The sequence below is a fragment of the Lingula anatina genome, chromosome 10 (genome assembly GCF_051362555.1).
Source record: "Lingula anatina isolate TDL-2025a chromosome 10, LinAna3.0, whole genome shotgun sequence".
Taxonomy (NCBI): Eukaryota; Metazoa; Brachiopoda; class Lingulata; order Lingulida; family Lingulidae; genus Lingula; species Lingula anatina.
Window position 1 is genome coordinate 2,158,156 of NC_141776.1, and position 19,230 is coordinate 2,177,385.

General features: G+C 35.2%; 3 protein-coding genes across 11 annotated transcripts in view; 2 read left to right on the plus strand and 1 right to left on the minus strand.

Annotated features, from left to right (window-relative positions):
• Positions 1–304: 304 nt before the first annotated feature.
• LOC106160282 (emopamil-binding protein-like) lies at positions 305–4,990 on the minus strand. Its single transcript, XM_013536832.3, has 4 exons — positions 4,788–4,990; positions 4,104–4,173; positions 3,478–3,660; positions 305–2,030 (listed from the first exon to the last, which is right to left on the minus strand). The coding sequence occupies exons 1-4, from the start codon at positions 4,953–4,955 to the stop codon at positions 1,804–1,806; spliced, it is 648 nt and encodes a 215-aa protein (XP_013392286.1). The 5' UTR covers positions 4,956–4,990; the 3' UTR covers positions 305–1,803.
• Positions 4,991–5,342: 352 nt separating this feature from the next.
• LOC106172475 (importin subunit alpha-3-like) lies at positions 5,343–15,780 on the plus strand. The gene is made up of 13 exons (XM_086997986.1): positions 5,343–5,604; positions 6,434–6,478; positions 6,741–6,910; positions 7,635–7,730; positions 8,190–8,275; positions 8,509–8,595; positions 9,071–9,285; positions 9,598–9,729; positions 10,538–10,666; positions 11,689–11,793; positions 12,040–12,274; positions 12,649–12,740; positions 13,010–15,780. Exons 1-13 carry the CDS (start codon positions 5,539–5,541, stop codon positions 13,103–13,105), a joined length of 1,554 nt encoding a protein of 517 aa, XP_086854112.1. The 5' UTR covers positions 5,343–5,538; the 3' UTR covers positions 13,106–15,780.
• Positions 15,781–16,156: 376 nt separating this feature from the next.
• Positions 16,157–19,230, plus strand: part of LOC106172495 (ras-related protein Rab6) — a 28,178-nt gene continuing 25,104 nt past the window's right edge. Inside the window, exon 1 of one of the 9 annotated variants that reach the window (XM_086997991.1) lies at positions 16,157–16,356. In XM_086997991.1, coding sequence (XP_086854117.1) covers positions 16,290–16,356 — 67 coding nt within the window. In that variant the 5' untranslated portion in view covers positions 16,157–16,289. Of the gene's footprint in view, positions 16,357–17,024; positions 18,056–19,230 lie in introns of those variants that run through there. The other 8 variants (XM_086997994.1, XM_086997995.1, XM_086997990.1 and 5 more) reach the window with 8 other exon arrangements.

The following is a 19,230-nucleotide window of genomic DNA, read 5'->3' on the forward strand; positions in this document are numbered from 1 at the left end:
CTGATCTGTAATAAAGACTATTGATTGCAAATGTAAAACAAGTGTTTTTGTTTTTTTTTTCTAATGACCATCCTTATTCGTTTGGTTCCAGTCACTGCCCACATGCTCTTATTTAAAGTCCTTATGAAGGAAATTTGGAAACTTACACCGTGCCAGCTACAAGTATGCTGGAGGTACCTTGACTTTGGTCTAGAACTGCATAGTCTGGGCTCGTTGTGATAAAAAAAAAATCAGTTATTAAAACAATGATGAATTGACTTGACAATTTTTAGGAAGCCAATAACCACAACATGTTTTCCTCTAAAAAAATAGTGCCTATATTTTTGTTCCACATCAAAGATTCACACAATATATAGTTTCATTTAATTACATAAATAGAGAAATGGTGATTATTAACTTTAAAGAAAGTGAAATTTAAAATCTATCAAAAATCAAAACATAATTCTAAATGTATAGAACAACCTAGCAAAAGCAGCAATAGGGAATATTCTAAAAATCTGATACAAGAAAAAAAAATTCAACACAAATCTGAATAACACACAACACTCAATGGGCTACAAACATTTAAAGAAGCCACAATTTAAAAATAAAATTTGGCTCAAGAATTGATACAATACAAGTAAAATACACTTTTCAATGTTACATCTGAAGACAGGACTTTAAAGAGAAGCATGTTTTATGATACATACCCTGAGAATTGACTGATCTCAATCACTTAAAGCTGCCTTTCACAGTAACACAGCAACATTCTAAAATTTGGCAAAATGTGACCTTTTCTTTAAGATATGTTAAGAAAATTAATTCTAAACTATAAGTGTAATTCTGGAATGCTGTAAATACTACCTGATAAATCCAATCCTATTATCTACACACACCATATAAGATAAAAGTATTTAACATTATGAATGAGAAAAAAATTTTTTTTACCCTACCATTATAAAATATAAAGTTACAGTATAAAATTTTGAATCATCAAAAATTTGTCTCTAAAACAGTAAGACCTTTGAAATAGAATAATTGTCAAATATGAATTATTTTTAAAGAAAATCATTTTATATACTGGATACATGTGCATATACTTTTCCTGCCAGAAAAAAACATGCAATGAAAAAATCCTGGTGGTAGTGTCACCTAAAACATGGATTAACAATTTCCCAACATAACCATGGACCTCAAGTATACCAAAGTTACATATATCCACACTATTAACCAAAACCAGTGAAAGAAAAATAGTAAAAGTTGGTTTAAAATATTCGCAAGAGAGAAATACAATGAAAAATAGATTCAATAAATAAATGAATAAAAGCACTTTGGATTATTGACTTTTTGAGGCAATTCAAGAAACTGTTCAACAATTACCATTCAGTGCTAATACAAAAGGTTTAATGTTGCTGACTGCCACCTAATCTTTTTCTACAATCATGTAGAAAGTAAGTCAAATATTATCAACCAAACAAATGTATGACACAAACAATTAAATAAGAAAATTAACTGTCATATCATAAACCAAATCTTAAAACACAAGACTTGCTAGCTGAGACAGGTTGCTGGACTTACTCTTGATAAAGTTCACAAAATCAAATAGCAGAACAATAAAATCTGAATTTCAGAGACAGTATTGGTGATAAGTTTGTTTAAAAACTGAAATGTTTAATATTTTCCAAAAGCCAAATATGCTCAGAATGGAGAAATTCAAAATATTTTAACCATGAGGCTAAAATGTACCAAAATGAGCTCAGATACATGATTGCTATTTTTTTCCTTAAAAGATGTTTCCTAGAATCTCTTTCGATGTCCATTTTTCTATTCCTTCTTGGCTCGTAGATTGTACCTTCCTCCCGTGCTGCGCGGGGTGCTGGCCCCTGAAGAGGGCGCCTGTTTCTTACCCCCACACAGGACCTGCAGTGACTGGGCGAGGAGGGCGAGCCTGATGACCAAGAACACCCCATTCATCACAAACAGCTGGACCAGCTTGGCGGGGTTGAAATTCTTCAGTCCGGAGATTAGCTCAGGGGCAAACATCATGTACACTGAAAATAAATAGATGTTTGATAATTTTTTGTTTATTTACCATAAATATGAAGTGAGTGGGAAGAGAATCATAACTGGGCACTGCATGTCACTTATCCACTGAACTACCTTCACAGCATAAACCCCCTTCCCTTATGACTAATGCAAATAATTCACCTGAGCCCCGTTCCAGAAAGAACTTTAGACTGAAAACCAGACTTGAGACCAGATTTGTTGTGTACATCTGTAGTGGTCTACTACAGTAAAACATGTTGATTAAAAAAGCAGTAATATCTTTCTTGTTATAAAAAATTTCTCAGGTGCAATTTTTCATATAGCTGGTCTAGACCTCAAGAACTCTTTGATCAAACTAAACAAAACTAATGGTCAAAAAGTTTGGGCCAACTATCAACCAAATGTTCTTTTGTAAAATACCCCTCCAACCCCAGTGAGACTGGAAAATCCTGGGTAAGTCCATTTCTCTTAAAACTTAACTCTGCAGCAAACATTGGGTAAGCTTAAACCAATGTAAATGCAAGTATGGGTGGGTTTTAAGTATATAAGTAAATAAACACAGTATTACAGTGGGCTCTATACAGGGCTGCTACTGATTCTCAACTCGGAATAAGAATCTCAATCTTCAGAGATGGACTTCTTAATAAATATGGAAGACTTTGGTGTGTAACTACTGAACTTTTTTTTCTTTTTTTTGGGAGGGGGGATCTTCACCTATTGCCCAATGTTGGTTTACTTTAAGAGCATGCTCAAATTTTCTGATCCAAAATTAAGAACCTTTAAATCTGCAAATACTTTCACCATTTGAGAACTCACAAATTTTACTTAAGGATTAAATTGTCTTGAAATTTTTATCTAAAAATGAATGTTATAATATTTTAAGACTTGATAATTTTATGTTGTTTTCAGTAACTTTTACCATTTTCTTTATAGAACATGTATCATTCATAATAATTATCATAATTATTATTAAGCTTTAGGATAAATACTGATTATTTTTAAATACTTTAAAAAGTATCAGTTGTCTGGCTAAAGAGTTCACAAAGTAAAACCTAGCAAATACTTCACAGCAGAGAAAGGTATGTCACAACAGTTAGTTAACAAAGTAAACAGTACAAAGACTATCTCTCACAACCCCAGGATTAAGTAAATCCCATGTTTACCAGGTGTACAAACCTGGTGAACTTTATCATAAGCCCATGGTACATGCTAATATAAAGGCAACTTCTAAATCATCAAATCTATGTCTGTTAAAATACAGTTTTCCTTAATTTTGTAGTTTGAATTTTTCATTTTTTACTTGTCTATAAGAAATTGTATCACCAAGCCAAGTATGAATTGTTGTTATGAACTGTTTATCTAGTCTTAATTTGGTGAGGATTTAGTTTATATTAATTTCCATACTTGCACACGTAAACAGAGAGCTAATTCCAACCAGTTAAAAACACTCACCTCCGTACAACTCAACGACGAGAAGTACCAGCTGCGCCAGATGCCTCCATTTTTTGTTCTGCAAGATGGCAGTAATGACGGCTATCGACAGCGAAGTACCCACCACGGCCTGCGCCAACTCAATACAGATCATGTTAGGGTCAGCCACACCGTATCTCTTGTCTGCCTTGGCGTACTCTTGGACTGAATTATACAACAGTTTTTAAGCTCTATATCGATGAAGAGATTTGGCTTACTTTTGGACAGAATGACAGAATTATAATAGTATTCTTTCTTGTGTTATAAAAGTGACCAAGTATTGGCATATTCTTGAACTAATTTACATATCCAGTCACATAAGGGTAGAAATGCTCATCTCTTACTGACATCACATGTATGTTTTTAGCCATATGGTGCTCGCTATCTAGAACTAGTCAATACTACTGAAACAGTGTCTACAAATTTTTAACTAATTTACTGATTAGGCTTTAATTTTATCAGCATGAAGCCAGTATTTGATTTACAGATTTCTTCATACGAAAACAATCCCATTACTGAATTTTGGAGCTTAATTGAAGACTTATTTACTTCAGAAGTTTGAGGTATTTCATAATTAACCCTGTGTTGTTTCTGGTACATATACTCACACATAAGAGCAACAAAGTTCTTATAGTCCTTGACATTTCCCACCAGAGACATGACAGCATATGGAATGCACTGGAATACAAACATACAGCAAAAAAATGAAAAATAAACAGGTTTAAGTTCTGTACTAAATATTTTTATTCACTTTTGTTTGTGCAAAGACACTTAATATTAAAATTCTATTCTGGAGTTTTTCTTTTTCTCGTGTTCCTAAATTTTGAAAAAAAAAATTGGCAAGCAAATGGCACAAAATAAATTCTATAACTCATTATTATATTATAGTACTTTATAAAGCAATCAAGTATCTTTGTATTTTAGAACCCTCCCCCCTCTCCCAATCAAAACTCCCAGTATGTGAGAAGCATCGACGCCTTTCCTCACATCACACCCCTGCCGAAGTATTTAAACTCTTATTTTGGAATGAGGCAAGAAGATTTTAACAAAAATTTTACTAGTGCCCCCCCCCCCCCCCCCCCCCCCCCCAACCAACACCATTCAGAAATAGTTCTGGGAGGAAGTACAGTACTTGTAGCTAATTTGAGACTTTCTTTTAATTTTTTAAAACACGTTATCATCTACCACGTATCCTGTTCAGTTCCGTAATGCACTACATAAAGTTTTAAGAGCGACACCGTGACAGTGGAATCGCCGTCGTCGGTTTCCCGCCCGAATTGAACGTCACTTACCATGGTGATATTAACCAAGGCGTTGAAAACCCAAAATCCAAGAGCACATTTATCGCCTCTAGAAAGCTTCTTGCCGAGCAGCAGAGCCGCTAAAACACCCGCTGCGACTTGCACCAGCAGCGATACCGTTATCACTAACTCTCCCGTATTCATTCCAGACCCCGCCATTTCGCTTTCAAATTACGAATGAAGTTATTGTGAAATCCATTTTTTAGTTTTGCATGTTTCATTTTGATGAAAACACCTTTATGTCGGAAATCTTAAAATAATAAAAGTGTAACTATTATGACACTGATACTCATATTTGAGGATGTGTGTGATATTTTGAAAGCCTCGTAATTATTTGACGTAAAAATTCGAAACTTATCTGATATGTGAGGCTCTGCAGGGCTCTGCAATTTGCTCGAGGAATTTAAGCTATGGGCGCTATGATTGGCTAGAGTGTTGTACGTTGGTCTCTGAAATAAATCGGATAATTTCCTTGCACATGTTCAAATTAAATTTAATTTTATTGCATTTTAAATCGACAAAAGATGGATAAGTCACAACCCAAATTTAAGTAGGTTTGATCATCTAATTTATTAGAAAAAGGAAAAATGTGACTGAAACCTCAATTCAAGTTCAAGCATTTAGCCCAATCACCGTGATTGTTTCTGATGGGTTAGGATAAAAAAATCCAGAAAGAGGCCGGCATTTTGTAAGGAATACAGAAGAAGTAACTTGTGAAATAATCAAAAATTAAGACAGAAAAATGGCCTCAGAGGACCCGAAAGCCACTCGGCAGCAATTGTTTAAAAACAAAGGAAAAGATTTGGAGGTAGGTTTTGTGCGAGAGTGTAATTTTCAGTGTGAATATTCACTTTGAAACCATGGGAAGGGCTTGGCATGGTTTTCTGTCATTTGTCTAGTTAACGAGTTTTGTCTTAGATAATGAGCCAAGTTTCCTAAAGTGATTCAGTGATAAACCAAATTTAAGGATAACTTATTATCACATATTCTTGTTCTTCAGCCCATGATACTTATCAAATTAACTACACATAGGCTATTTGTCTTTCTAAACCATCCAGTTCTTCGGTTATTAAGCAGCCTGTAGCCTAGAGTGTTCTTTTGCTTTCATATTTCTGTTTTAATGAAATTGATAGTATTTTCTTAGCTGAAGAAGTTACAAGAGATGGTTTTATGTGCTCTTTATTTAACTAGAGACCAAAGATTTTAAATATGTTATTTAAAAACAAATTAATAATGTTTAAAATTTTCAACACAAATAGTGATTAATATATAGTAGGAAGTGTTAACCCATAACAAGGAGATATGAAAAGTAAACCTTTGTGATTTTTGTACTTAAATTGACAGTAAAGGAGACTTGTACAAGTATGCTGTACAAGTACAGTATGCTGTGCTGTTTTAGATCCTGGTTAATAATTGTAACTTTTTACAGGGTTTCATTCCTTATCAGGAATTAAACCTAAGTGATTATCAGTTTTCAAATGTGTTCTTAGGTTGAAATTCAGGGTTTATCAGCTTTAGATTATAGTATTGTTATTATTATTTGTTTTTGGATGAGAATTTCAGGTAGCAGAATTTTATATTATCTGGTTGAATCATAATAAGTCTTAACATATATTGGTTGTCTTCTGTTTTAACAGCAACAGAGACTGAGGAGAGCAGAAGTTACTGTTGAACTGAGAAAGGTGAGTCATACTAGGCCTGCAGGAGACACAATTTCTCATCTTTAGCACACTCATTTTATGTTTTCATTGTACTCATTTGAAAGGCCTCAAGAAAAGCCAAAAACTTAGTGAATGGACTTGGTTTATTTATAATGAGCTGACAGATGTGTATTGGTGTGTAAAAATCATCCAGGCTCTATTGCCAAGTAAACCACAACAATCGCGAGAACTCCGACAAGTTTAATGAATGCTATGTCAAACAGTTCTTTATCCCGTCTTTCAGAACAAAAGAGAAGAACATCTAAGAAAGAAAAGGAACGTGCCCCAACATGAAAACAGTACTGACTCTGATGATAATGACAAACCTTTGATGAACCAGTCCTTAGAAACGATAGTTCAGAATGCTGCCAGCCCAGAGCCCGGTGTCCAACTCAGTGCTGTACAAGCTGCTAGGTAAGACCACACATTGAAAATATTTGTATTATGACTGGAAACAGTCCTAAAAGAACTTGCCCAGAAGTTGCAAAATAGCCTCAATATTTAAATGAAACAAAAAAAAAAAAAAAAAAAAGAACTTGACCAAAAGTTGAAAATAGCTTCAATATTTAACTATTTGAATTATGATGGAAAATTTCCTGAATCAACTCTGTGGGAACGTTAGTCTAAAGACAAGTTGAAAACAGGCTTAATATATGAATTACAGTGGCAAGTTTCATCAAAAATCTTGTGACTGAACTTTGGTCTGAATTCTTAGACTGATCTTGCTCTACTTCAATTCAGTTTTCATTTTCAGCATGAGTGCTCCAGAGTTAAGTTGCTTCAGTTTAAGTGGAATACTGCTTATTTATTTTGAGTCAGACGATAAAGAAAAATTTTGGTCTTATAGAACCAACTCCCAGACTCATTTTCGTTTACATCAATCCCTTCCAAATACTTCAGCTATACCATGATTCTGTCAACATTGATGACAGCGCTCAAAGTTAAACTTTTGAATTAGAGCACATTCAGAACAGGGGACTAACATATCCACAGATCAAATATGGCAACCCGCTTAAAAGCTTGCTGCTTAATGCCTGATTAGACACTGAATATTACACCTGCAGATCTGTGTTAGTCTGCTGTTTTGAATGTGCCCTAAAATTGGTATCACTACATTTTTTGATGTGTTTTTTTCCAGAAAACTGCTGTCCAGTGACAGGAACCCTCCCATAGATGACCTGATTTCTTCTGGAATTTTGCCCATTTTAGTCCATTGTTTGAGCTGTGCTACCAAGTAAGTACTCTTTTATTGATACACTCTTGAATCCTAGGCTTATTCTGACAGTGGCATTAACATTGACTCCATACCAAAATGTCAGTTACATTAAGGCTTGGGCCAGTAAAAGTTTTTGGCACCGATTGCCAATCCAGAGTTGGTAGGTAGGGAGTTTTAAAGCTAAAAGTAATATAAATATTTTTACTAAATCACTGATGAGACTTTTTTTGACTTCTGTCGGAATTCCAACTTTTTCAGGGTCATTTGGGTCATTCTTGTGAATCGTGTAAATCCTGCTTTTTCAGTGAGGACTGGTCTCATGCCTGTAAATGCTTAAAAAATTATTTAGGCAAAAAGATAAATGAAATATTCAGCAAAGAAAAAAAAATGTCAGTTTTTCATTGTTTTGACTCCTTTCAACTGAAAACTAGCCGCATAAGACTTTCTCATTTTGCATATGAACCGTTTCTGTTCCAGTCCCTCGTTACAGTTTGAAGCTGCTTGGGCGCTCACAAACATTGCTTCAGGCACCTCTCAGCAAACACAAGCTGTGGTGGAAGCTGGTAAGTAGGTCACCTTGGTCTAAATATGATAAAAAAGTAGGTCAACATCAATGTTTGTTTCAGTTATCTACCTGAAATAACCCTCAATAGGGCCTAGCTGGTAAAACACATCACAACAAATCAGTACAGCTTGCTCTTGTTTATTTATTCATTTATTTATTCATTTATTTGTTTGTTTTCTTATTTGCATGAATAGGCCATGTGTTAATCAAGAATGTTTATATATCTTTTAGGTGCTGTCCCGTTATTTTTAAGGCTTTTAGAATCTCAACATCAAAATGTATGTGAGCAAGCTGTCTGGGCCTTAGGAAATATCATTGGTAAGTGTGATAAGTAGAAAAGTAATAATAATGAAAAATATTATCTGTTATTAATATGATAATACTATTTCTATTTAAATGATTGTGTTTCATTTCTGTACATATTCAAACAATTTACTGTAGTGCCGAGATGTTGTTGAACAGACATGAATGTTTTACCTGCAAAATCTTTGAATTTCTGTAATTTTGAACTTCTAAAGGACCCACTGGCAAAAGGCGTTGGTCCTGCAATTTAGCTTTAAAGATTTTTTTTCAAAAACCCACTCTTATGTCTGATTAAAGAGATTTTTCACCAGTGTCCACTTTCCTCGAATGAATGGATGAAATGAGACAGTTTAACACATTTGGTTTCATCAAATTTACTTATATATTTATCAATATAATTTCCTTCTATGATTAAATTAAGTCAGAGAAATGTACACGTTCAATTTCATCAAATTTATTATATTTTTTGATATTTTCCCACCAATTTCAGGTGATGGTCCTCATTGCAGAGACTATGTCATAGGTCTAGGCGTGGTCAAGCCTCTTTTAGCCTTCATCAACCCTGCAATCCCTCTCTCCTTTTTACGCAATGTCACGTGGGTCATCGTCAACCTGTGTCGTAACAAAGATCCAGCGCCACATGTTGACACAATTAAGGAACTCTTGCCGGCGTTACTAATCCTTATTCATCATACAGATACAAATGTAAGGATCACAAGCTTCTTATTAACTGTTTGTTCGTTTTATGATAATCCCCAGCATCTGTTTGTATTTATTTATAAACAGACTTGTATTCTGTTAAGTGTAAGGAGTTTAATTCCTGTTTGATGAGACAAGTCGGTTATCGGTGTGGCAATGCAATTAAACTGTTATTTAGTGTATTTTACTGTATTTAATGACTATGCATTGAAGAAAACTTATGTATTCTTAAATTTTTGTTTTCTACAGATTCTAGTGGACACAGTGTGGGTGCTGTCATATCTCACAGATGTAATCTTATATTTTTGTTTTCTACAGATTCTAGTGGACACAGTATGGGCGCTGTCATATCTCACAGATGGTGGTAACGAACAGATTCAAATGGTGATAGACTCTGGGGTTGTGCCTTACCTTGTTCCTTTGTTAAGTCATCAGGAGGTGAAAGTACAGGTAAAAATGGTGGTCTCGTTAATGGACTTAATGTCGTTTGTTATCCCTTCCTTTTTCAAGGTTGAAGGGATAATAACTCTTCGTTTTGGCCAAAAAAATGAATTTTCCTGGAGTAAACAACAATTTTCTTATACCTTCTTAATGAATCCATTTTTACATTCAAAGTTAGTCCCTGTTTTTTTTTTCTAAAAAGTTATTTTTTGTTATAATCTCTTAAGAGATTATAACAGAGTATAGCCATCAATGGAGGTCATGTGGTCTAAAGACAAGTTCAGATATCAGAATAATAGCTATAACTGCAGTTTTTGTGGTACAACAGAATATATTATATTTCTATGAGCTGTTCACAATGTTTTGATTGTGAAATATAGATCTCATACAAAGAGTTATTATCCCTTCAAGGAGATGATGAATTTATAGGTTGGGCAAAGGGTAATATTTTATCAGTTTCTGTTCCAGATCTTTGATACAGTAGTGACTTTGTCTTTTAACAAAAAATTCCAAAACCTAATATTAGCTGGATAAATTTTAATCTGGTCCTTTAATTTACCTTAAAGACAAGGTTAAAGCTAAAACACTCCCGACCTCCTCCTCACACACACACACACACACACACACACACACTCTCTCTCTCTCTCTCTCTATCACACATACAAAAATCACAAACACACAGCCCGTTTACTTTATTTGTAGCTTAACCTAGTGAGCGTACTGAAGTTTCAAAAGGTTTCTGTATTAAGCTGACATCTAGCCTTTTATTCATTTGTTATAACTTTTATTATTATTATTTATTGTTGTTGTTTTGAAGACGGCGGCCCTGAGAGCGGTAGGGAACATCGTGACAGGTACAGATGAACAGACACAGGTGGTCCTCAACTGTGGGGCCTTAAATCATTTCCAGGCACTCCTATCTCACACCAGGGAAAAAATAAACAAGGTAAAGTAAAAGTGAAAAAGAGAGAATGTGAGATGGCTGGAGAGAGAGAGAGAGAGAGAGAGAGAGAGAGAGAGAGAGAGAGATGGCTGAAAAGAGAGTGAGAGCGAGATTGCTGAAAAGAGAGAGAGAGAGGATGTACAGTAATGTTATTTTCCTATATAAAACACCTGTCATGAACTCTTCACGTTTTAGCTCTTTTGTCACAAACAGTCCCTGAAGAGGTCAAAGTCTCAACAAATGATGAAAATGAAATTCAGATCATGATCATGGTGTATCATATAAAATTGTTCAATCATTAAAAATGTGTGTGTGGTTACATGTAATTTATCTTCCCTAATATCTTACCATTAATTCATCAAGAAAAACAAGGTGGGCCCGATTTTCACAGCAGATGTGAAGAACACGGAGTGCATCTGAGACCCCAGTGATTGAGGTCGATGATTATGAAACAAAACCAGCCCATTATTTTCATTCAAACATGCTGTCTCTTCCTACTTTATCTCTTCCCTTTTGTCTCTCGGCCTTATTTCTCCCTGTCAGGTTGTGAGTGATTTTGATCGGTTGATTATTTTGGAGCTGTCCTTGGTGGTCTTGATTTGAATTTCTTTACATGTAGAGGGTGTCTGTTTAAGACAATCTTAACATGTACGGTTCTGATGGTCGAGACTTCTTTTTTTTTCACAATTTAGAAATTTGACAAATTTGATATAGCGAGCTCTGGAGAAGAAAGAGGTTGGAGCATGATATCCTTGTCGAAGCATAAACTCGATTCTTGAAGAAATGCTTTTCATCATTTTCAATAGATGTTTATCTTTGAAAATATATAGGAACATTTTGATATGTCTGCTTCTCAGTTAGATTCAGTCCGACAGCTTATATTTCCCCTAGTATAACAAAACACATTGTGTTTAAATGCACATGTGGTAAATGAGTTTTTCAGCATAATTTCCATATGAAATTCTTGATTCGTTAAACAGTTATTCAGCATAATGTTCTCTATTTTCTCCCCCCAACTCTCCCAGGAAGCAGTGTGGTTCTTGTCTAACATCACAGCAGGTAACCAGCAGCAGGTGCAAGCCGTCATTGATGCCAAGCTTATACCTATGATAATACATCATCTTAACAGGGTAGGTACACTTCTCAGAGAAGAGAAACAAGTCTTCTCCCTTTACCCAGATTTCTAGATATTTCGGTGCTGTATTTTGTACCTTTACTAATACATCTTTTGAAGTAAGAATTTGACATTTTCTGCATTGATTGTATTAGCTGACATTCACAGGTGTAAACTTTGATGATATGGTTATTGTGTCAAACTAGTTTGTGAGAATAAAAAAAAAGTACCAAAATAACAAATACACCATTCACATTTCAAGGGTGAGTTTCAAACCCAGAAAGAGGCTGCGTGGGCAATCAGCAACCTTACAATAAGCGGGCGTAAGGATCAGGTGGCGTACGTGGTGCAGCAAGGCGTAATACCGCCATTTTGTAACCTGATGACGGTGAAGGAGCTACAGGTGATCCAGGTGGTCCTTGACGGCATTAACAACATCCTCAAGATGGCAGGAGATGACACGGAGAGGATTTGTAACGAGATAGAGGGGTGCGGAGGTGCGTTACCAACTTAAAGGAATTTTTTTTTTTTGCTTCTGAATCGGTGTTCTTGTTTTTATTAGTCCCAAAGTAGCATTGGTTCTTCTATTGCTAATTTTGTAGATTTGTTAGCTTTTTGTTTCAGTTTCTAATGTGATTGACTCATTCTGAAAATCTTATTGTCATATTTTATGAATATTGTTTACCTGCAATTCAGAGTAGCTTAATACAATTCATTCAAACTTTGAATTAAGTGATATTAAATGATGACTAATTTAAGTGATTAAATGGATTAAAGTGATATTTGTGTGCTCAAGTCAACATAATTTTCAACAACAGTATATGCCTATCTATTTTTCAAAAATCAGAAATATGATTTTCTTTCTTTTTAGGGTTGGATAAAATTGAGTCATTGCAAAACCATGAAAATGAAGAAATTTATAAACTAGCATATGAAATCATTGATCAGTACTTCTCTGGGGACGTGAGTATACTTTATTTTCTAACATAAAAGTAAAATTATCAAAAATAAAGGCACAGTGATGGCAAAGTGATGAAGGTGATGCATGTATCTACAGTAGCATTGACAGTGCTCAGAAAAAGGGGAAATTGACTTTTTGTGCATGTGGTTTGAATAAGTATAATTAAATGTCTTAGTACGGAGATTGTATGTAGTCAGTTGTGTCTCTTAATCTCCATTGGAAACGGACATTAAGACAGAATTTGAGAACCTTTGATTTTTTCCACCCACAGATCGACGAAGACCCAAACGTGGTACCCGAGGCCTCAGGCGAAGGCTTCCAGTTCGATCCCAATGCCAAGATACCATCAGAGGGGTTTCAATTCTAAAGGATTGGAAACAACATATCAGAGGGCATTGTTGAAGTGTTAGATGAAGAGAAAGAAGAAAAGAAAGAATGAATGGGTGGATGAAAATGAATGAATGGATGAAAATGGCAGACATATCCTATTCAATATTTTTTCACCATGAAAAGAAGGGAGAAAATCAGCTCCTGTCTTAAAACAAGATCTCACCCGTGGATTAATAGGATAATTATTTTACCATGGGAAGAGACAAAAGGAAGAATTCATTGTTCGTGAATTTTACCATTATCTAAAGTGGAGGAGTTTGGTTTTGATTCAACTGAGTTGCAATCAATTATAAATGAATACAGAACCCAGTCAATAGATTTCCTTGTGAAGAGCTAATAAGTTGAAGTACAAGAGGGAAATGAGTTCAGCATCTTTTTATGTCTCAATGCTAAGACAAAATGGAGCACAGAATTTTCGACTGATTTCAACTGACCTATTCAACTGATGTGTTGAGTGAGTGATAATGTGTTGAGCGACAGTAAAAAAAAAAAAAAGGATGGCTTTGTTATTCTGATCAGGAGGTGTCAGTGTGGACAAAAACTGATTGACTCGGTTTAACAGGCTTATGATAACATGTGTTCCTTCCCAAATGTGTTACTGTGAGGATGATGGAGTGCAAGAATGACTGGTTTTTGAGATGTGGGTTGCAAGGGTGAGAGAAGCAACACAAACACGGCACAAGCCAGTGCACATGCAAACACACATTACGGGCCAGCCTTTGGTCTTTCAGTTTAAAATACAAGACAAAGCTTGTGATTGCTTTCCTGCTGTCAGAAGAATTGCTTAAGTGTAAACTCATTTTAGTAAGGTTTCATAAGCCATTACTGAGTGAAAAATGCAAGAAAAAAAGAATTGATAGCAAAAGATTACGAACAGCTATTGAAGAAAATAATTTTTTTTTATTTTTTAATTTTGAAAAAATATTATAAAATGTATGAGAATGAAGTCTGGTTACTTCTTTCAGCTTGGTTTTAATGACCTTAAAAAGGTGATGTATTTTGAAGAGTTAAATTTATTAATAATGTGAGGAGAGAAGTGTCGACCTTGACCTTGCAGGGTCCAAAGGTCAACCCCTCATTTCTCCACAGTTTGGTTGAAACGAATTTACATCCAAACATTTAGTTTTGCTTCTAGTCGGTGGTTGCTTTGATGAATGTGGTTTGATTTTTTTTGTCAACAAAAGCAAAAGTGATAAATCTTTATACAATACAAAACCCTCATAGGTCAGAAGTATGCAGATTAATAAGGATGTCTCAGTTTTGTTTGACTGAGACCCATATGATAGCCAAGAGAAGTAACTGAGTGTCAAAGAGTTAACAGGACAAGTTTGCCATGAATATTGATCATGCTTACCTAGCGAACATGCACTTGGTGTTACTGAACTCATTTCTAAGAAAAAGAGCATATTTCCCTAAGCCTCACAGTTTTCTCACAGTTCTTTGTAAAGATTTTACGAAAATGATCTTTGCAGAGAGAGGATTTAGCTCAGAAATTTTAAATAACTCAGATTAATAAATTTTTCATTAAAAAAAAGGGAAAAGAGGTGGAGGTGTAAGTCCTGTGAGTAAGTATGGGGCGAGGGTTAAAATAATTTTACGAGGAATCTTTTAAACATACCTGCAGGTTTCACTCAAAATGTGTGGCATTTAATTACTGTCAGTAGTTCCCTGTCATCATTGTCAGTTTCAGTGAACTTTTTTTCTATCACCATTTTTATGGTCAAACCCTTGCAATTGTGGACACAAGCTTTGCTCTTTTACATGGGATGTTTGCTGCATTGTATGTAATATACCAGTGCTGGGAAACAGCCATGCTGCTCTTAGCATTGCCAGTTTTTTTGTGTTCATGAGAACCTGCATAAGATAATACACGTATATAGTATTAGCTATCCAAACTGGGTCATTTTAATTCAGGGCTGCTTGTATTGGATACAAGTACAAACATTGATAAAATTGTCTTTTTTTTTTTTTTTTGTGCTTCCATTGGGTGCAGGCTGTAAATGGCAGTGTAACCCTTCATGCCAATTAGGCATTAATTTAAACTTTTTTTTCTGAAAAAAAATGTCCTCATTTGAGGGATTTTGTAGATATTTACTTTCTAAGTTTAAGATGGCCCAGGATGGTGAAATAATTATTCGTTCTTGTAGTACTCTTAAGATAGAAAGAAATAAAAGCTCAAGTGCATGCTTGGTGCCTGTTTTTGTGCACAAGTTTTGAATTATGTCAAAATTTAAAAATATAATGATGATAATTGGTGTTCATATTTCAGCACCTGTTGTGTACAAAAAATAGGGTGCCAGGCATGTTATATAAATATAGTCCTTATACGTATATATAGAGATTAAACACAATAACATTTTCAGCTTCAAAGCCAAATTGTTTTTAAGGGTGCAGTTGTTAGAGGATGGCATTTTAAAGATGAAAAATGTTAATTTTAATACTTATTTATACAAACAAAAATCACAAGGGTCCCCTTTACTATTAGTAAAGGGATATGTAAATTTCTTGAATAACCAAGTCCTCTACCAGGTTCAATTTGTAATCAAATTGTTTAAAAATTAAAGAATTTGGCTGTAAAATATGTACAGAACAAAAATAAATAAAATAAGATTTGGCCAACTTAAAATTGGCTGAGTCTTGAACTCGCTATAATCGTGTTTGTTGTTAGTTCCTTAAAATTTAACTTTCTCAAAATCAAAATTAAATTGAGCGTCAACAAGTAAATACAGTTATATTTGCATTACTACTAGTCCTTCATTTTTATGGAATACAGTAGTAATGCTCATCTTTAATTGAGTATGCCATGTTGGGAGAAGGCACACGCTTCCTTCACAAGGTGAGCAAACAAGACATTTTACGAGCGATTATTTCGATTCACCTGAAAGTGATAATTTTCACTTTTTATCAGACGTTTCAAATTCTCATAAAAATTTATCTTGGAAGCACGGAAAAACTGGTTTCCACCATTTTGTCCAAGCCACATGATCGTGATTAACCAATGAACAAACATTTGTCAAAGTGGAGTGCGCATGAGTAATTCATATCACATCGAGGCTCTGGACGTGGCGAGTTGAATGCTGAGGGGGTACTACTAAAAAAGATCGGATTTTTAATGAAAAAAAGACTTTGGTGATCTAAACATAAACTAGAACAAAAGAAAAATGTCAGCAGGAGAATTCGGGAACCCCTTGCGGAAATTTAAGCTCGTGTTTCTGGGAGAGCAAAGCGGTAAGTTGAAGCCGGTGATCGTTTCTTACAGGGTCGGTTTCACCCGATTGACAGGGCTACTGAAGATTTATGACAAAATATATTTCTTTCTCATATGTGAAAAATGCGATGATGTCAGACGAGACATCATATACCATTGTGTTCTCCAATGGCTCTTTAAACATAGAAGAAAATGATTAGTGACGACTAGAAGTCGTCTCGTTAGTCCATTTCTAAAGGTGATTTCCGGTTTTATTAATCACTTCTGCATGCAGACGGACCCATCTTTTTTGAACCCGTTAAAAATCCTGAAATAAACCTCGTAAATTCTCATTTGTCTTGCTACCTCAGCAGACAAAATATTGAGCAAGAACTTCCCAGAGGACGCTTACGTATGCACCTGCCACACCCCCTTTTGAAATATTCTCGCAAAATTATCATGAATGATGATGACTTGGAAATTCAGTGTGTAAGCAAGCGGTAGCAATTGATAAGTGTAGAAGTCATCACCCAATAAAAAGACTGCCCTTTGAGCTGTGACTGTTTTCAGTCCTTGTTTGTGGTTAGTTGCCCATATTATATTGTAAACAGCTAATGACCTAACATTAGAAGAGGTGTCATCTATTTATGTTTATATACATTATCATAACACAAGAGATGAGTCATTCCTCCAACTCACTTGGTTCCAACAAGGCAGGGGAAAAGAGGGGAAATGTTGAGAGCTGAATTGCAAAATACCTCAAAACAGGATTAGATTAGCTTCAGTTGAGGTGGACTGAGTATCACCTGTTCATTACAGTTCATGCAATAGAGTTGTGATGTGTGCTTCCATTGAGATGTTTTACCATCCAGAAAGTGCCTTGTTCTTGTAGATTGGCAATTTGGCAGTCACACCCACCTACTTATTTAAAAAGAAGGAAGGCGTTCAGTATTTTGAATCGATACAACTAATGTTGCACCCTGGGTTTCATTAGACCAGTTTGAGGACAAAGCTAAGCACCCTGTGTATATATATATATGGTGTTTTTTTAACTGCGAGTTTCATGAGACCAGTTTGAAGATAGAACTCTGTGCCTGGAATATACATATTGTGCATTTGACTGTACTTTACACCCTGGGTTTCACCACACCAGCTTGAAGAAGACGGAGCTTAGCACCTTGCCTATGTGGTGTTTGTAAGACCCTGAGTTTTGATCATTTTGAGGATAAAACTTCACTCCTGGTGTAATATATTATATAACACGGTGTAATTTGTCTGTGTATGTTGAACCTTGAAAGGAGCAAAGGTATCTTCGAGTCCTGGGAGCTGAAGTTCACAGTGGACTCTTGTCACTTATTATTTCATGAAGTAGTTCGATATCAGTCATTTTGATCAACCTGCAACTGCTATTTATAATTACTGTCTAGTCAGTTAATTCTTATTGTGTGGCGTCACACATACTACTAAGACAAGTCACCAGAGAATTTCACTGCTGTCTTGGGACTAATAGTCTCTAAGTCTGTAAGAAAAATATATTTCCAACCAGAGAGACTGAAACTGAATCTTAGCACAGGAAGGTACAGTTCACAGAGAAACTCTTTCAGAAAGTATTTGACTGAGGAAGCTGTAATAGAATCCCAGGGTTTCATACCATCAGGATGTATCTGTCATCTGACAGGTATTCATCACCTGTGCACACCTGGCACAAGGCTAGGCTGTGTCTGTTGGGGAATCTAGGGGGTAAGTTGTGCCAGAGAGAGGGAGAGAGAGAATGAGAAGGGAGGAAAGGAGAGAGAGGATGGAGAGAAGGACAAAGAGAGACAGAAGGGAGTGAAGTTGGAGAAAATGAAGGAAAGTGTCGTTATGTTGAGGTAGAGAGAGAGGGGGAGAAAGGATGGGAAAAAGATGATTGAGGGAGGAACAGAGAGGGACAGAGGGAGGGGGTGAATTGAGAGAGAATGAAGGGAGAGAGGGCTAATGATGAGATAAATAATTTACTATTAGTTATTTGTATTATTGAATGCTGTGAGTGCATCTTTCAATTGAATGTGTAACTGTAATAGATGCTTATCTTTATGTAGCTTTTATGAACTTAAGAAAATTTATCAAACAAATATCACTATTATTATTAATTGACTTGTTTATTGATGTTTATAGTATTTATCATTAGTATGTAATAACCATCTACATGCAGTTCACTTTAGGAACAAGTGTACTAGCAAATTACCAGATTCTAGCAGCAGTGAAAAAAGAAATGAAAAGATTTATTAGACAAGTAGAAAATAGAATTTTAAGAAAATTCTAAGATAACGTTGCTGTTTTTTTTGTTTTTTTTGTTTTTTTTTTTTTTTTTTTTTTTTTGGCAGGAGAGTGTTCTTGAACATGGGTTGGAAAATCAATATTTACTGGCTTAGTAGATATATGAAACCAAAAAAATTCAAACATATGATGCTGGATATTTTTTTTATTATTGCCTTGAGACTTATTTTTTTATAGTCCATGAACAATGTGTTGGCACAGGACTAACATTTTCAAGTCATGGGACTGTATTGTTTTTGTTTCATCAGATGTCACTGTGTATTAAACATATCCTGTTTAAGAACACATTTTATAGCCCTTTATTCCCTAAAAACCAATGAGGAACTATTCAGCTATTATTTTTCACTTTGTAACCCCATCTCTCTTTCTCTCTCTCCCTCTCTCTCGCATGTCTCTCTCTCTCTCTCTCTCTCTCGTCACACACACACACACACACACACACACACACACACACAATCACACCTATATCACTATTCTTTTAAACTACACTGAGATAAATTTTAGAAAGTTTTCAGGGGATTGCAGTACAATTAATTTTGAGAGCGTGGGGGGGGGGGGGGGGGGGATGCTTCATTTGGGCCCACATCTCTATGCAC